General features: G+C 49.0%; 2 protein-coding genes across 3 annotated transcripts in view; one reads left to right on the forward strand and one right to left on the reverse strand.

The window, feature by feature from the left end:
- The first annotated feature begins 1,086 nt into the window (after positions 1 to 1,086).
- Positions 1,087 to 7,713, forward strand: MRPL35 (mitochondrial ribosomal protein L35). The gene is made up of 4 exons (XM_074285668.1): positions 1,087 to 1,199; positions 2,792 to 2,978; positions 4,567 to 4,711; positions 7,450 to 7,713. The coding sequence occupies exons 1-4, from the start codon at positions 1,160 to 1,162 to the stop codon at positions 7,636 to 7,638; spliced, it is 561 nt and encodes a 186-aa protein (XP_074141769.1). The 5' UTR covers positions 1,087 to 1,159; the 3' UTR covers positions 7,639 to 7,713.
- A 2,944-nt stretch (positions 7,714 to 10,657) lies between these two features.
- Positions 10,658 to 18,379, reverse strand: part of REEP1 (receptor accessory protein 1) — a 124,741-nt gene continuing 117,019 nt past the window's right edge. For both annotated transcript variants that reach the window (XM_074285667.1, XM_074285666.1), the window contains one exon: positions 10,658 to 13,905. In XM_074285667.1, the coding sequence (XP_074141768.1) occupies positions 13,834 to 13,905 (72 nt within the window). In that variant the 3' untranslated portion in view covers positions 10,658 to 13,833. The remainder of the gene's footprint in view (positions 13,906 to 18,379) is intronic.

An 18,379-nucleotide genomic window follows, 5' to 3' on the forward strand; every position in this document is an offset into this window, starting at 1 on the left:
ATCAGAGGGGGAGGCAGGGGGGCAAATACAACAGTGTAGCACAGGCCTGGGCAGTGACTGAAGCCCAAGTGGTCGCTTCTGGAGCTCTCAGCCCAAAAACCGGTCAGGAGATTACAGGACGTTAGGGTCACTCAGGGTCTCTGAGATCCCTGCTGACCCCGCCTAGAGGAGTTCCACATCATTTATTTGTGCCCGAAGTGTTTCTGTGATTGTGTTCATATAGTTCCTGGCTTTGTCTTGGCAGGTAGATTTCCAAATATTTTAGGTAATTTACAGTTATTGTAAATGGGTTTCTCTGTCTCTTCTCCTGGGCTTTGGTAACTAACATACAGAAATGGCGATCATTGACAAGGCTGTGTTTCATATCCTGTAACTTGGCTAAAGCTGTCAGTTGTTCCAAGTTGATTTAATAGATTCTCTAAATATTCCAGCCTTTCACTGGCAAAGGACGTGGTTTTTGTACCTAGTTCCTGAGGAAAGCTCGGCCTCCTTTTCTTCCCTCCCACAAGTGGGGTAAGCCTCCCAGAGGCCGGACCAACAGTTTATCTAAAACTACAGACTCCTGGGCGGTTACTGGGTTGCCGCTCCGCATCTCAGTTCCTCTTCCCTGGGCCCTAGAGCTTCTGGGTCGTGGAAGCCTCGGGGCGACAAGGCCTCTGGGGCAACGATCCGAGCCTCGAGGCTTCCCCGGACCGCGCCGGGTGCTCTCTCCGGCCTCAGATCCGCAATCCGAAACGGGGCCGGAGAGCGCTCCAGGAGCCTCGCGCCTACAGCCCCGGGCAAAGGCCAGCTCGGGTCCGCGGCGTGTCCCCAGGGACACCGGGACCCAAGAGCTCCGAAGGACGGAGGCGCCTGTGCGCTCGGGACAGCGGGAAGGGCTCCGGGTCTCCGAGATCCCGAGCGCGGGTCACTAACGGAGGTCCAGGAGGCAAGAAGGCTCCAGCCTGGGTCAGTTTTCCCCGGCTTCAGAACCGGGGGGCGGGGCTGCACGTGCCCTTCCTCGCCTGCTAGCCGGTCTCTGCTCTTGTCCCCGCCCCTGCTACTTTCCCTTCCCTACCTGTAGCGCAAGCCCCACCCCGCTCCCTCCCTGCGCCTCCCTCGCTCCGCCTCTCGCCCCGGGTATCTTGGTCCTAAGTGGCTTCCGTAGGCGCACGGGAAGATGGCGGCGGCCGCTTTGGCGATCCGCGCTGCTGCTGCAGGTCAGTGAGGAGCCCGGCTCCGGACTGGGAGCACGTTGAGGGGAGCGCTTGCGTCTGGCGGGTGCGGCGGGAGCGGGAAGGCCGGGCTGGGCCCCCAGGGTCACTCTGCTTCTCCAGGGCCCGGAGGCTCCCTCCCCGTGTCCTCGCTTCGGGCCTCGTCCTCCGCCCCGCCCCCCCTGCGCATTTTGGCTGGCTCCTCCCCCTCCCCACGTTATTAAAGGGGGTGTGGGGGAAGCGGGACTTTGGCTCCTGAATAACTGCCCAGGCTAAGGCATTGGGGAGCCTAGTTTTTACCAATGGAGAAACTGAGGCTGGAGAGGCCGGAGCGCCCTCTGTGGGCAGACTTGAGCCGCCCAGCGGGGTCGGACTGGGGGTGGCCCCGCCCCCCATTCTCCTTCAGGAGCCTGGAGTGACTGCAGAGGAAGAGCGATTTATGGGGGAGGCGCTTAGGTGGTTTCGGACATAGAGCTGGAAAAGACCTGGGACGGCGGGAGAAGGGAGCGAGGGCCCTCCGCTGCTCACACGGTATTCCCGATGGGCGCAGCCGCGGTGGTCCCCGGCTCTGCCCGCCAGACCGGGCCGGGCCCAGCACTGACAGGAAAAGCTCTGTGCGCCCTTCCTCCCTTGTCCTCTCCGATGTTCACAAACCGCCCTCGGGCTCTCACCCCCTGATGTCAGGAGGACCTGAGTTCAAATGTGACCTCAGCCGCTCATTAGCTGTGCGACCCTGGGCAAGCCCCTTAACCCCAACTACCTCCCCCAAAGGAAGAAAGCGGCCTCTTCATCTCCCTGGACCGTTACTACTGGGGGACGGTGTGGACTGCCGGCCGAGCTTCCGTATCCTCGGCCGGTGATCGGCCCCCTCGTCAGACCCCCTCATCGGACCTCTCCCATCAGAACCCCCTCATCAGACCCCCTCATCGGACCCCCTCGTCAGACCCCCCTCATCGGACCCCTCTTCAGACCCCCTCATCGGACCCCCTCATCAGACCCCCCTCATCGGACCCCTCTTCAGACCCCCCCTCATCGGACCCCTCTTCAGACCCCCCCTCATCGGACCCCTCTTCAGACCCCCTCATCAGACCCCCTCGTCAGACCCCCCTCATCGGACCCCTCTTCAGACCCCCTCATCGGACCCCCTCGTCAGACCCCCCTCATCGGACCCCTCTTCAGACCCCCCCTCATCGGACCCCCCTCATCGGACCCCCTCATCAGACCCCCTCATCGGACCCCCTCGTCAGACCCCCCTCATCGGACCCCCCTCGTCAGGCTCCCCCCTCATCGGATTCCCCTCATCAGACCCCCCCCATCAAACCCCCCTCATCAGACCCCCCCCATCAAACCCCCCTCATTGGACCCCCTCATCAGAACCCCCTCAGACCCCCCTCATCGGACCTCCCCTCATCAGACCCCCCCCATTAAACCCCCCTCATCAGACCCCCCCATCAAACCCCCCCTCATCAGACCCCCTCATTAGACCCCCCCATCAGACCCCCCTCATCAGACCCCCGTGAAATGTGGTGGTTGCGGTACTTGGTGTTGCTGCGCCGACCTTTCACAATGTTGTCTCACACCGCTTCTCTCTGCTCCAGGCCTCGGCCGGCCCCTCCACGCCTGGGTTTCCTCGGCCTTCCAGAACTGCTCGGGTTCTCTGCGGCTGCTCTCGGCGCTGTCTGGACGACCTCTCGGCCACGTTCCCGCCTCACTCGCTGCTCCTGCTGTCGTGCGGGCTCCAGCTGTTAGAAGTCTGGTGGGGCCCCCCTCGCCCATCCTTAATAGGTATGTTCTGTCCCAGCAAATACCGGTCAGTGATGGGACAGCCAAGTCAGACCGAATTCTAAGATAATTTTAAAAAGTAATAGGGCAGATGGTGATTTCCTCCATTACTGCCCGCGTTGTGTTGTCTCAGGCCTTTAACACTGCAGAGCCATTGGTGGCGTGAGGCCCCAAAGCCCAGGCAGCTTTCCCAGCGCCCATCGGTACCTCCTACACGGGGCAGAAGTGGGGCCCCCAGGATGTTTTATACATTGCAGAGTAACGATCATCCCTGGCAGCGGCTCGGTTAACCCTCCCACGGCCCTCCCAAACTCGCCGGCCTGCCTCACACAGCTCTGATGGTCAGGACAGCCTCTGCCTCTGTTCCTAATACCGCCCTCTGCCCGGTTCTCTGACCCCCTTCCAGGGGCCACTGCGGCCCAAAGGGGCCCATGACTCAGAGCAGCCCATGGGAGCGCCCTGACCATCCCAGGCTACGGCGGACGCCGGAGGGCACTGGCCACGGGCCTCCTTGGGCTTCTCTTTCTGAGTAGGTACTTGCTGCTTGGCCTCTGGTCCTCAGCACGGAGCGGCCCAGCTCCGCAGTCATTCAGACCTCGGGACACGGAGCTCAAACATCTCTCATTAACTTGGTTTCCACGCCTTCTTATCCTTTCCGATCTTTCCTCCCAAATCTAAAGAGCAAAACAGGAACAAAAAACAGTCGCACAGTCCTGCGTGAGCAGCTCTCGATCCACTTGGACCTTCCTCCCACTCCACACAGGGCTTCAGAAAATCCCCGTCGTCCCTCGTGCTTTCTGCTGTTCCTCTTCCACGGCCTGTCTTTGCTTCTGCTTTCTATGGGTCTTTTATTAAAAGTGAATAAGTTTCCCAACAGCAGCCTGACTCTCTCTGAAGAGTTCTTTCTTCCTCAGAAATGTTTGTGCACAGGAATTCCATTTTTAAGAACCTTCCATGCTTCTTAGGCTACCGTGCTACTTAGCTTCTTTCTGAACCCTGTGAGAGTTCCATTCAGAATCTACCACGAATGTTATTCCCAACTTTCCTCTTCCTTTCTGTCGTGTACTCTGAAGATGGAAATTATATCCTCAAAATGTTCCTGTCCTTTCTCCTTAAGTGGCTGTTTCCACCTTCAGGATTGGGATCAAGAACAATGTCCCTTCTGTCCCTTCACCTTTTGAAGCCAGACACTGAGCAGCATCCCTACATTTGGAAGATGTCTGGGTAGCTGAAGGCCCTGGCGTCACCGTCCGGAGCCTGGTTCCTGGCTGGGATCTCTGCCTGTTGAGCCAGGACAGGCGGTCACTCTGGCCGAAACGGCAGGAGAGCTCCCTCTGTCTGCCCGTCATCCTCCGCTTTGGATGATACGTGTTGTGATTATGGGATTTGGGAAGCCAGAGAAAGCTCATCTGACCCTTCCACTCCCTTTATTTTACAGAGAAGAATAAAAAGGCCCAAAGCGTACTTTCCTATCAGTGTCTGGGTCTGTCTGACCCATTTCTTGCTGCAAAATAAAGTCTTGCTCATTTTGTTGCTCATCAACGGGTGCAGTTGGCTTTAAATGAAGATTGTGTTTTCTTTGCTCCTCCAGTGTCACCCCTCTGCTACCCACTCTCCTCCGCCCACCAGCCCGCACTCTGACGTACTGCAGTCTGAGAAAAGGAAAGCGGAAGTCCGTGAAAGCCGTGCTCTTCAGGTTTCTCCGGCTGCACAGCGGCCTTTGGCTGAGGAGGAAGGTGAGTGCTCCCCCTCATCCTGGGCCATACGCTGCTCATAATTAAGTGAGCCTTCTGTGGTCACGGGACTCACGCTTTAGAGCAGGGGAGGACCAAGGAAGCCGCCGGTCAGCCAGCTCGTTTTACAGGCCAGGGAGGGGAGGCCGGCCCAGGGGAGGGCACTTGTCCAAGGAGTTCATTCCCCAGAGGTGAGACTTGAACTAGATCCTCAGGCCCCAGCCAGAGCTGCGCTTTCCCAGCAACCAGGCCTGAGATGTCGTTAATGTTAATGTTCCTTCTTTGGGGACCGAGCACTGATTCCTCTTGAGCCAGTTGTCCATATTTAGTAAACGCTGGCTGTGAGCAGTCCGGACACCGCGGATAAGTGTTTTAGGGAAGAACTCGTCTTTTGTTTTGTGGGCTTGACTGGCTAGTCCAGTGGTTAGGCCCTGGTCTGTCCGGTGTGTGCCTCCTGCCCTTTCTGGGCCTGGCAGCAGCTCTGCCCGCCTGTGTCGGGAGTTCCAAAGATGGCTGTGACTGAGTCATCGATCCCCGACCTGGTGGGCTGCTCGGGGGCTGACAGACAGACAGACACAGGCTGCCCAGGAGGACCCAGACTGCTAGTGGCTGTTCCTGGGGCAGCGCTCCATCACACACACTTTTCTGGCTGGAGTTTGTCTCATGAAGGGACTGTGGCGGGAACTTGCAGGCGGGTTCCTGCACATGCATGTATCCCCTCCCCCACACACCCCTGCTCCACCTGGGTTACTTTCACAGCCAGAGGTGCTTTTTCAGACCTTGCTTTGAACAAAGTGATGAGGTCATAGGAGCATCCTCCCTTCTGCCTTTCGGAGGCTCAGCTGTCCCAAGCTGCACCAGCATAGAGCTGCTATGGCAGGACCTGCCTGCCAGAGGGCTTGAGCAGGTCCAAGGTTCCCCGCAGATGCAGGACCTCCCCAGGAGGGCTTAAGCAAGACAGGTACTCGGGCTTGGTTTTTATGCTGATGAGGGGGATCTGTCCCTGCCACGACTGCAGCCTCTCCTCCCCCTGCCTCCCATTCATTCCCTGTCCCCATACCTGGACTGTGCTTCTCCTCCCTTCTCCCCCAAAGGGCCCCGACTTCAGAGTCCAGCTGCAGTCCCTCCTGCGGGAGCCCCCGTGCTGCCAGTTTCTTGGAGCGCACTTTGTGCGTCCCCTGTAACTACTGAGCCGCGTCTGTGCGTGGTGTCGCTCCATGAGAAGCCTCGAGCAGAACTTCTCGTCTTTGTAAAATGGGTGGTCTCCCGGCACGTTTGGTGGGACTAAATGGAAACCGCTGCACAGGAAGTAAATGTGAACTCAGTCCTTGCTGTTTAAGATGATTCTTCCCTTTGCCATAAAAGTCTAGATTTAGGAAGGAGATCAGAAAGCCGATCCCCCTGCCCTCTGGGGGTTCTGTACAAGGGGACGGATTCATAGAAGCGGCCAACTCGTTTGGGTGCTGCGGTTAAGGCCTTTAACTCGTGCACCTCTTGTTCGAGCCTCGAGGACAAGGGCACATATGATCTAATGCAAGCCTTGGCCCCTGGCTTGTCTCATTATTCAGTATAAAGGGTCGTAGGAGCCAGCCATTAACTCGGTCTCACTACTTCAGGCAGGGTTTGAGCGGGGAGGCCACAGTCTTTGAGGCCAGTGCCATCGCCCCACACAGACACATCCTCAAGGGAATGGAACCCACTTGTCTCACTGACGTGAGAGAGAATGTTGGGATGGTGACATCGGAGGCTCCCTGTCCCTCCCGCCCCCCAGAGCCCGGCTTCAGCCGGTGAATTCCGCAGTGGGGGGCAGAGGGTGGTGCCCCAACATTATTGTTGTTAAATGGTCAGATGATCCCTTCTTTGAGGGACGGGTCCTTCCATCAGGGCGGAGCTCGCCTCCTGAGCCTCGCTGGGGGTGAGGCGTCATTCGGTGGTATCCCGGCCTGTTTGTCCCCTGACCTGGTTTAGTCCCCCTCTGACCTTCGCTTGTAACCCAGCAGGGCCGAATGCATCTCCTGGGATTGGACTGTGGCTTATGTTTATAGAAGAGTGGTCGTTTTTAGCAAGATATATACAGACATATGGGTTTGGTTTTATTCACTTCGGTATTTATTAAGATCCTACGTGTGCACAAGCCTGGGATGCAGAAAACAAGAGCTCCCTTAAAGGAGCTTGGGCGTTACTGTAGGGCATCCCCTTAAAGGCAGATTGGGGGACGTCCTCGTAAACATCACTCGCCTCCAAGGACTGGTTTAAAGCTCTGAACGGGGCCATCCCAGACAGTAGGGGATGGGCTACCTGGGGGCGCCTGCCCCAGCCCAAGCTTGTCTCCATGCTGACTCATGCACAGCGGCCTGTGGAGGTAACGAGCAGCAACAGGGATAGCTGCGGGCTTGTCACAGGGAGCCCAGGCTCTTTGTGAGGGGTGCCACTCTGGCTGGCACCCACGTGCTTCTCTGACCAGGCCTGGGGCCTGGTGTTTTGGTGCCCTCTAGGTCCCTGCAAAGTGAGCAATAAGCAGGTGAGAGACAAGGTGCAGGGCACCAGCAGGAGGGTCCAGGGAGAGAAGCAGCGGTGGGGGGCTTTCTGTCTCCTCCAAAGTGATCCTGCCTCTGTGGGAGCTGCTGGGGCCATGGGGGATGGGGGGAGGGCTTCTCGTCACCTCTGTGGTGACTGTCTCTATGGGAGCCTGTGGCCATGGCGGGGGTTGTTGAGACACCGCTGTTGCCTTGTATTCACAGGCCGGTTATAAGAAGAAGCTCTGGAAGAAGAAGCCGGCTCGGAAGAAGCGGCTCCGGGAGATGGTGTTCTGCAACAAGACGCAGAGCAAGCTGCTCGACAAGATGACCACATCTTTCTGGAAGAGGCGCAACTGGTACGTGGACAACCCCTTCCAGAAGTACCAGGACCGCACCAACCTCAGAGTGTAGGCCCCAGGACGTTGGCTCCCGGAATGGGCCTTCGGTGGCCACAGGACACGACACCGAATAAATCAGACAAATGGCTACTTGTGCATTATACGTTCTTTCCTTCAGCAGCCGTTTGTCAAGAGTCTACTTAGCACTGGGCACGCAAGGCCCAGGACCAGGATGGAAGGCTAGGCATTTACTGGGCAAACAGCACAACCCAGAAGTCATGTACACGTGGGCTTTCTACAGAGAGTGGCAGACCTGGGACACAGCCTGGCAAAGGCGCAGAGAGAGGAGTGGGGTGCTGGGCACAGGGGTGAGATGTTGGGCACAAAGGGGCGGGATGGTGGACAAAGAGAAGGGAAGGATGTGGGATACAGACAGTGGCAGGATATTGGGCATAGAAGAGAACAGAATGTTGGGCACAGAAAGAAGGATGTTGGGCAGGGGCACAGGACAAGGCTTTTGTGCCCATGTTGGGCAGCACATACAGCGTGGTGTGCCCTGATCCTGGGAAGACAGGTTTAAGCTAAAGACCACATGTTCTCTTATTTTTATCCAGCCAATGAGCCGAGGTTTCCCTATAAATGTGATTTTTGTTCATTTAGCACAAGTGGGAGGAAAGATCCTTGGACTATGGGGCTGAATTTTTGGATTTTCTCCCTAAAAACTGATGAGTGTTTGATGAGTCGGGGACAGACTCTGGCGCTCCATCTGTGGCACGGTGCCCCCGGTCACTGAGTAAACGATACGGGCTTTTCTTGCTTTTGTCGGTTTTCTCTGGACAGGGTTGTAGGCCAGAGAAGTGGAAAGGAGCCAGCTCTCATTGCCATTTAGAGACTGGAGTGCCCATTTCTAAAAGAAAAGCCTTTGGAGGTAGATGCCATTCACCGGTCTGCCCTCTCTCCTTCACGCTCATTAGAATGCATTTCTCATTTTCCCTTTGAGGCAATAACCATGGCGGGGTGATGGCAGCCAGGGGAAGGAGCCAAGGTCATTCTTGTTTGGAGCCTGTAAAAACCATCCCTGGTCATGGCAGGAGGGGGAGGACCTCCTTAACACACAAGAACAGAGCTGAGGGGAAGGCCCCAGGGGTTCCCCCCAGGACAAGAACCAAGACACCGCAGCCCAGGTCGGCCGCTGTGGTTGGGCCGGTGACGTTAGGGCGCTCCATTGTTAGATTTGATTTCTTAGACTTCATCCCACTTCTGAGTAACCAGAAGCCCCACCTATTTCCCAAAGCCTCTCTACTTATTTTCTCACCTCCCACCTCCCTTACCTGCTGAGGAGGCCACAGGTCTGGCCCAGTGTGAGGAAGAGCACTCCAAGGTCATTGTCTGCCATTTCAAACCCTGAAGAAAGGAGGTTTGATAAGAGGGACTTTAACCTACCTTATTTTCTTTGTTCACAATAAAAGTGGGAAAGGAAATCGCCAGCAAGAGCGACTATTGTCTAGAACAGGGATCTCCAAAGTGGGGCGCACACGTGACAGGCCATTGGGGCGACCGATGAGACGAGGTGTACCCCATTCTCCCCAATCCCATTATTGCCCTACATCCTCCCCCACTAGTCCAGACCCTTCTTCAGGCTCCAACTTCAGGCTGGGTGAGATTACAAGCCCTGGGCCCAGCTGCCTAATTCACTCCCTGCCCCAGCAGTCATGGGGCAACGTGGGGAAAGCATCCAGATCCTCAGCTGCCTTGCCCAGCTCTGTACCCAGAAATAGCTGCAGGGTAAGAGTTTCACCTGCTTCGGTTTTGATTTCATTGGGAGGGATTAAGTTTCCAGTATTAAAATTCCCCTGCTCAGCAAGCCAACTGGATCTAAATAATTGAATAATGAATATTTGTCAGTTATACTTTAGAAAACGTTCACTATGATTTCTAAAACGTGAAATGATCACGCTTACTAACTCATTCTGGCTTATCACAGGGCAAACTGCTACTTGTCAGTGTAGAGCGGGGCAATAATCATGAAAATTTCGGTGTGACACATTTCCGGCTTATCTCAGGGCAAAGGATTTAATCATCGGTGAACTGGAGAGAGGCATTTTTCTTTTCCAAAAAAGACGCGTTGCCCGTTGGCTGATCTTTTCTGTCATAACAGGTGGCTGCCGGGCATATGTTCCCTGATAGATAAAAATGATCACAATCTGTCCCTTCAGGCTAAAGGAAACATTTTAATAATGAATGAACAAGGAACTGCTTTTTTTTTTTTCTGAAACTATATTTGGAAATGTTTTTATTATTATTTTTTGTTGCTAAAAACGTGTTATCTCATTTAAATCTAGAGACAGACTTTTCTAAACTACACTGGTGAGTCAGTAATTCAGTATGTTAATTCTTTAAAGACTGCGACACTTGAGATTTTTGAGATTTCCATCTGTAGGGTACTGGAGTACTTAAATACATTCTAGTAGTGACTTTTAAAAGATCACAAACTTGAATAACTTGAACTGTGCTGGTTGCTAGAGCTCTGAGCTTGGAATCAGGAAGATTCATCTTCCTGAGTTCAAATGCAGGACAAGTCACTTACCCCGGGTGCCTCCATTTCCCCATCTGGAAAACGTAGATGATGATAATAGCACCGGTGCTGCTGTTCTCAGTGATGTGGTTTTCCTGGCAAAGACACCGGAGTAGTTTGCCCTTCTCCCCTCCGGCTCATCTTACAGATGCGCAAACATGTAAAACGTTTATTCCCTCGCATTTCCCGTTTCCTGCCTTTTCCCAGAATGTCAGATCAAGACTTCTGTTCCCATTTGTTTGGTGTTATTTAGTTCTCTAAGCATTTTTCCCTTCTGTCACCTCTTTTTTTTTTTTTCCCAGAGGGTCATCCCAGAAATGGAAAAGAGGAAGAAATAGGGAAAAAGAATCCCTTTGTAAGCCCTTTGAAAATTACTCCATTAACCCATTTTTTAGAAATGAGGAGTTCTTTGTTAAGAAGCCCACTACTTAGGACTTTTAACCCTTTCTCACCACCCAGATTCATTAGAGGAAAAAAAATGATCTTTTTCTCAGGCGCACCATGAAAAAAAAAGCAATTTTTTTTTTTAAAGAAAAGGTTAAGACTTTATTTATTCAAGATGAATATATCAAGCAAGAAGTATAACAAAACAGCAGAACTTTCACCTTTGGAATACTGTCTGTGACATCGCTCCCAAGCGTGGTTTGGTGTACTACTACTCTATGACAGGTTTTCCTAGGCTGATTACAAGAAGTCGACTATCATAATATGCACAGTTATGATCCTTAATCTATCAGCTGTTGCTCTGAGGGCGAGTTGTGAGAGCATGAATACAAGTGTCCTTGGCTATTTTAAACACTGTGCCAGGTAGAGAGCGGTGATTACCTGAAGCTAAGACAGAAACAAACCCAAGATAAAACCACAGCTGGCGCGGGCCAGCCTTCTATCACAAGGACAAGGACACTTTACAATGGAGAAACACACATTTCAAAGACCAGCTGAAGCTAGCGGGTGGCTTAGCTGAAGCCAGGAGGGAGCTGTGCCGAACTGCCTCTCCCACTTTATAAGATTAGACCGCTGTCCCTCCCTGCCCACCCACCTCCCACCCCCACCAAGTAATACAGGTGCCCACAGGCTATGAAAAAATATAAGTCAATACATAACCATTACAGACTTTTGAGCTAGCATTTTGTAAACAACCTGTGTCTGTAATTAAGCAAATTAAAAACATTGTCTTATTTTGTAGACAGAGCACACCACTAAGCGTACATTTGGAGGCATTCACATTTCATGTCAGTCTATACACAAATATACAGCTTGTTGGATAAATACACGTTTTGCCAGAGATATGAAAACTTCTCAGTTGTACAGTGAATGTCTGAGAGAGAAACCAACTCCCGTATCAACACTTGAAGGAAAATTGAAATAGTCAAGTTTACATTTAAGACAGCAGCTTGGACACCTATTCTTATTTTTACCTAGAATCAAAAGTAATACAGCATATCTGAGCGTTCTTCAAACATTTTTTTTTTTGGCATAATTGAGTGCAAATTTGTCAGCTTCTACTTGTCAAAATTTCCTGTTGCATAATAGAGAGGAAAAAAAAGCTTGCTCATAATAGGATTTTAATTTCTGCTAAAGTTTTTTTTTGTTTGTTTTTGGGGAGATTTTTTTGCAAAAAAAAAAATTGCATAACATAAGCATGCAAGCTGGGCTCCTCAAAAGTTTTTTCTGGGCACATTCCATGATCGAATATTTCCTAGTTGCTACCTAAAAATAAATAGCTTTCTAAACTATAAAGAATTTCTCTTAATAACCTCAAATTGGTACATTTGAGGGAAATCACGTTTCTTCCCAATAACATGTGGAAGTATCGTGACAAGGAAAATACTTTGTCCTCCTTTAAAAGACAAAACAAAACCATAGTGCTCAGGGTTTTCTCTTAACTCATTTAGAAGCGGGGTTTTTTGTTTGTTAGTTTGTTTCATTTTTATTTTTTGAAGGATGCTATAAAATAATTTATGAAGGACCCAAGGGATAGTAACTGGCAAACAATTTCAAGGGCAAACATTTCTGAGCCTGCCAGTTCACCATCTCCCTAGATGGCCCGCTGCACCTTAACTATGTTAATAATGGAACAGTCTTTAATAGACCTGGTTATATATTTCAGTTGACAGCAATTCTTATGTGGTACACATGTTTTCTAGCCTATGGGACAGATTAAAGGCCAACACAATCAGAGCTAAAGGATTGATTAACTGCTTGGTGAACACTGCATGCAGAATACACTTATATCTTGAAAGCACAAATACTCAATACAGCTTCTTCCTCTTCTTTCCTACTCTAGGGATGAAAACACTATCCTAACACTTAAGACTAAAATGACATCTAACCCAGATTCTCCTTTTTTGGAAAAAAGAAATTGGGCTATCTGTTCTCAATACAAGTCTAGACTTTCCCATGGGTTCATGGGAACCCATAAGTTCATGAAAAGTGTCTCTTGGAAGCCATTAGTGCACAGATGAGAGCAAGATTTAGAATTCAACGGAAAGCCAGACACAACCGTGTTTTCTAGGACCAAGTTTCCCCATCAGAACTCTCCCAAAATCTTTCCTGCTCCTGTTATCACAGGTAATTGCAAACATGTCTAGAATGAATTCGAAAGCTTCAGTTAAAAATACCGATTCTAGCTTTTCTTTTCACCGATTCACTGGCAGCTGCCTTCACCCCTCCTGTCTCTGTAGGGTGAGAACGGTTTCAGAGTGGGTCAGTGCAGGGAAGATGATGGGGCATCCTTACTGGGACCTAAAACTTTTCCTCTGCTAAGCTCGTTCCGTCCATAAGTCCTTCAAGCATCCCTGCGAGGTAGGCGCACGGTCCCATCCCCAGGAAGCTTTACAAGGTGAAGGGTCCTGGTGCAGGATTCAAGAATTCCCGGCCCAGATCCAGTGCAGAGACCCTGCCTCCTTTCATACCCTCCTTATCACATGATGTTCAGCTCACTATTATTACATCTCAGGGGGACTTCACGGGGAATAGAAAAGAAAAACTTTGCAGAGAGGGCTGACCACCAGATCTCTTCACTCCATCACTAATTTTTTCTGTCCTCACTCACATAGTGAAATACTTGCCAGATACCCGCTTGAGTTGTACCTGGAAACTTTGACAAATTTCATGTGGGAACACGAATTTCAGTGGGTTTGTTGCTTTAAGAAAAATCAAAATTTGTTTTTTTCATTCAGTCTTTTGACATGATTGTGAGCCATTGTTGGCCTCTGCAAGTCTATTTATTTTAATCAAAAAATATAAAATACATGATGATTCAAAGTATTCTTATCAAGTAGGGAGGATATTTTCTTTTAATTGCTATTATTTGCATTCATGGGAATAAAAACTAGATAAATAACTGATAAATTACAAACTTATACCCCAAACATTTCTGTATTTCAGAAACACAGCAGAGACGATTTCTGCCATGATGTTTTTCTCTCAAGTTGATGACTACTGAGCTGTGAATACTACCAACCTCAGGGGACTTAGAGGTCATTTCCTGCTATCCCACCCTTAGCCCCTTCTCCCATGAAAATGAATTTTTTTTAAAGAGAGAAAGAGAGAGAGAGAGAGAAGGCCATGACTACTGTGATGCCCACTCAAAGCACACCCAGCTCCCAGATTTCTATGTTATTAAGTGAATAGCTCTTTAAGGCAGAGAAGAGGCGTGCTGTAGGTCCCGGTGCTGTTGGCTCATCTAACTCACATGGTTTCAGTGGCAGGGGATGAGGTACATTTCTTCCTGAAGCGAGATCGAAGGGTTCTAGGCGGTGCCTGTTGGGAAGACCCAAAAAATGTTTTAAATAATTTAAAATGTAAATAATTGACTCAGAATTACAAAACGGTTCTTGGTACTGGTGGAGTACATTTCTACATCAAGGAACTCCTTTCATGTAGGATATCGAAGGTCCAGATGAGAGTAATAATCAGAGATGAAATGCAAAATAGTGGAAAAAATAAGGGGAAATCTTGGATTCATGTTCCATCTCTGATAGATTCTGACTAAAGGGCACTGGGCAAATCACCCAACCTCCAAATCTCCAGGACTTTAGAGTGGCTAGACTAACAGCGAAGGGAGTCTCTACACAGGGAAGTTCCTTGTGCTGATGAAACGCTAGTGTCAGACACCCCAAAATAAAAAATAAATGGTATTTTCAAGGGAAGGATGTTCCCGACCCATCATCCATCAGTCACAGGATTAAGACTACCTTTCAACTTCTATAGGAAACAAAGGTATGGCTAGAAGTCATAGAATCTGAGTTGGAAGGATCTTCTCAGGTCCAGTCCAACTCACGAATGAACAATAATAACGATAGTTAGCATAGTTTAAAATTTGCAGATCACTTTATACAACATCTTACTTGAGTCTTACAACAACCCCCAGAAGATGGATATTGTTTTTGGCCTTATTTACAGATGAGGAAACTGAGGCAGGCGGTAGCTATATTATCCAGAGTCACATGGTCTTCCACCTGCAGAAATAGCAGTGCCTTCTATGACATTCTTGGTTAGTGGCGGCCATTTGTGAGGAGGAACCCACCATCTTGAGACTGGCCACTCAGGAACACTATCGGTAATTTCTACCTGTGATCACTCCTGTTTGGGGCCCAAACCAAACAAATTAGGTCCCTTTCTACAGGGAGAGGTCGACTGATGCCCTAAGACATGGGGCAAGAATGAAGGATGACTAACAGCAGCAATAAATGACTAAAAGGAAGAATTCAGAGAAACGTGGAAGACTTATATGAACAGATACAGAGCAAAAGAAGTGGAGAGAACAACTTACTTGATAACTGTAATGACCAATCAGTCAATCGACTAGCATTTATTGAACGCCTCTTGTGTGTCAAGCACAGAGATCTAACTTCAAGAAATAAAACAATCCCTACTCTATCTGAAAGATTTAGGAACCCTGATCAATGCAGTTCACAAATTCAAAAGGTTGATGAAGCAATTGGCTTCTTCATCTCAGCAGAGAGCTGATCATGTAGGGGTGAAATGTTCAGACATGGTCAATTTATTGATTTGTTTAGTGTGACTCTACTTATCTATTATAAGGGTAAGATCTACAGGAGAAAGGCAAGAGGGAGTTAATAGAGAATCCTAGATGCAAAAGAAAGACATCAGTATGACATAATACACAAAAGAAAAATATAATTCAAAATGGGACAGAAACAAATTGGATTTTGTTACCAAAGGCCTAACTTTGAAAATAAACTCCTTTTTTTCTTTCTTTTTTTTTTTTTTGCTGATGCAATTGGGGTTAAGTGGCTTGCCCAGGGTCACACAGCTAGGAAGTGTTATGTCTGAGACCAGATTTGAACTCCGGTCCTCCTGATGTCAGGGCTGGTGCTCTATCCACTGCGCCACCTGGCTGCCCCCCAAATAAACTGTTTAGTGTGACTCTACTTATCTATTACAAGGAGAGGGGCATGAAGGAATTAATAGGGAATCCTACATGTAAAAGAAAAGCATCATATGATGTAATACACAAAAGAAAAGAAAAATAATTCAAAATGAGACAGAAACAAATTAAGTCCTAACTTTGAAAATAAACTATCTAACAAGAGTTTTTTGTTCCACAGACAATTCTCTTATTTATATACTTGAATATTTGCATTTGTTGGTGATTAAATTTATGAATGAAGCAGACAAATCTGTGTTTCAGGGTCATAAGAAGTGGTGCAGTGAATAGAGTGCTGGACTTGGGGTAGGGAGGACCCCTCTTTCTGAATTCGAATCCAACTTTAGAAGCTGGTTGGGCGAGTCAATCAGCTGTATTTACCTTAGTTTCCTGGAGCTGGAGAAGACAATGACAAACCACTTCAGTAATTTGACCAAGAAAGCCCCAGATGGGCCGAAGAGTCAGACATGACTGAAGAATTTCATAAGACGTGAGCAGAGGCAGGAGCTTAAATTAAATAAGAGGCATGAGCTCGCTGAATAACCTAGGCCCAGAGTGAACAATCTTCGATCTTTCTGCACTGAATCTTGCTCCCTCTCCCATCTTCCCTGCCCCAAATCCCAGAAGAGGCAGACAAGACATGACTTCTACTGCTCCAGAATCTCAAGGGCAAGGGGGAAGAAGGGGTCTCAGAAGTACAGGCTGGCGCCTCTTCCAGGTTTTGTAGATAATTTATCATTGCTGTCACATCGGAATGAGGTCTGTCCTTGCTAATTATAATAATTACACGTATAATTATAATAATAAGATCTGAAGCTCAGTAAAATGTGGAGGCTTCGAGGCCTCTCATTATCCAACCAGGAAGGGCCCTGAAGAAGCTGCTTCCCAAGGAGGAGCATTAAACAGGGGCACTGCCAGCCTCCCTTTGGAGGCACGCTAGTTGTAGTCATAATAATAATAATGGAGCAGCCAGGGGGCGCCAAAATGCACAGAACGCAGGGCTTGGAGTCAGGAAGACTCATCTTCATGAGTTCAAATCCGGCCTCAGACAGTGTGTAGCTGGGTGAGCCTGGGCAAGTTCACTTCACCCTGCTTGCCTCAGTTTCCTCATCTGTAACGTGAGCTGGAGAAGAAAATGGCAGACCATTCTAGAATATCCCAAATGGGGTCATGAAAAGTCAGACAGGACTGAAAAATGATTCAACACCATCTGATGATAATGATAATAATAATAATAGCCATGGCACTTTCCTCACAGGATTTATCACAAGGATCAAACAAATGTGTCTTTTTGGGTTTGGAGTCTCTATCCTTCCACTTACTAAAGGCGTGACTCTAAGTGAGCCACTTTTCCTCCAAAGTAAAGGTTGTCTAAAATGCTGCCCCCCTCACCGGAGACCCTTTTAGGGGATTTTTTTCATATTCGATAATTATTTTCCTTATATTAATGGCATTATTTGCCAATATTGCCTCCCTTTCCCAACTATGTACTGCGAGGTCAGATTTTTCTTCTTATACTTCAATTAAAAGAACATATGACATATTGAATGCAGAAGCAGCTAGAAGATTCCAGAAGTCTTAAGCAAGACATTAAACATAACTAATGAAATCACATTGTAATCAGTTCATTATGTGCTAATATAAATAAAACCGTTTCTTAGAGAATAACTATGTTTTCCAAAAAACCCCACACAATTTAGGGAGAAAAGGAGCATTGTTTTATAATGAAATGATTACCATTTAAAAATGAATAAATGGATGTTTTAAATTTTACCAGCTTTAATTTTTAATACAATAATAATAACTATAACCCACATAAACAAAGGCTCTTTGGGGTCCTCAGTAGTGTTAGACTATAAAGGGTTGCTTAATCTTCTTCATCATTTGGCCAAAGGCCAGAGAGCTTGAGAACTGCTGGTCTATGTGATTTCTAAGGCCCCTTTGAGCTCTAAATTGATTGTTCTAGTCACTCATGGAAAGCATTTTGTTGTAAAGTACTAATATTAATTATTATTCTTACTAGATTGTAAGTGACTTAAGGGCAGGGGTGAGAAAGACAGAGACAGAGAGAGAGAGAGACACAGAGAGACAGAGAGAGAGAGACAGAGACACAGAGACAGAGACAGAGAGAGGAGAGAGACAGGGAGAGACACAGAGACAGAGAGAGACAGAGAGAGAGAGAGAGAGACAGAGACACAGAGACAGAGAGAGGAGAGAGAGAGAGAGAGAGAGAGACAGAGAGAGAGAGAGAGAGAGAGAGAGAGAGAGACAGAGACAGAGAGAGAGAGACAGAGACAGAGACAGACAGAGAGAGAGAGACAGAGACACAGAGACAGAGAGAGGAGAGAGACAGAGAGAGACACAGAGACAGAGAGAGAGAGAGAGAGAGAGAGAGAGAGAGTGTGTGTGTGTGTGTGTGTGTGTGTGTGTGTGTGTGTGTGTGTGTGTGTGATTCTAGACTTCCCTGAAGATGGGATGGAAAAGTAGACTAAGGGGAATGTTAGAGGGAAATGAGCCCCCAGAGTATGGGAGGGGGCAGCTGTAGAATGGGAAGAAGGATGAACCCAATGGAAGAGGGAGTGGGCCAGATGTGGAAGCCCACAGTTCCAGGGAACAGAGCAGAGCTGGCAAGGAAATGTTGGCTTAAGGGGAGGGAACGGGGCACTCAGGATTGCTCCTGCCTAGAGGGGCAACGGATGATCTGGGAGTATTTAAAGAATGGAGAAGGGACAGCTAGGGGGCGCAGTGGATAGAGCACCAGGCCTGAATTCAGGAGGACCCGAGTTTCAAATCTGGTCTCAGACACTTAACACTTCCTGGCTGTGTGACCCTGGGCAAGTCACT

This window comes from Sminthopsis crassicaudata, chromosome 2, assembly GCF_048593235.1.
Source record: "Sminthopsis crassicaudata isolate SCR6 chromosome 2, ASM4859323v1, whole genome shotgun sequence".
In the NCBI taxonomy this organism is placed as follows: Eukaryota; Metazoa; Chordata; class Mammalia; order Dasyuromorphia; family Dasyuridae; genus Sminthopsis; species Sminthopsis crassicaudata.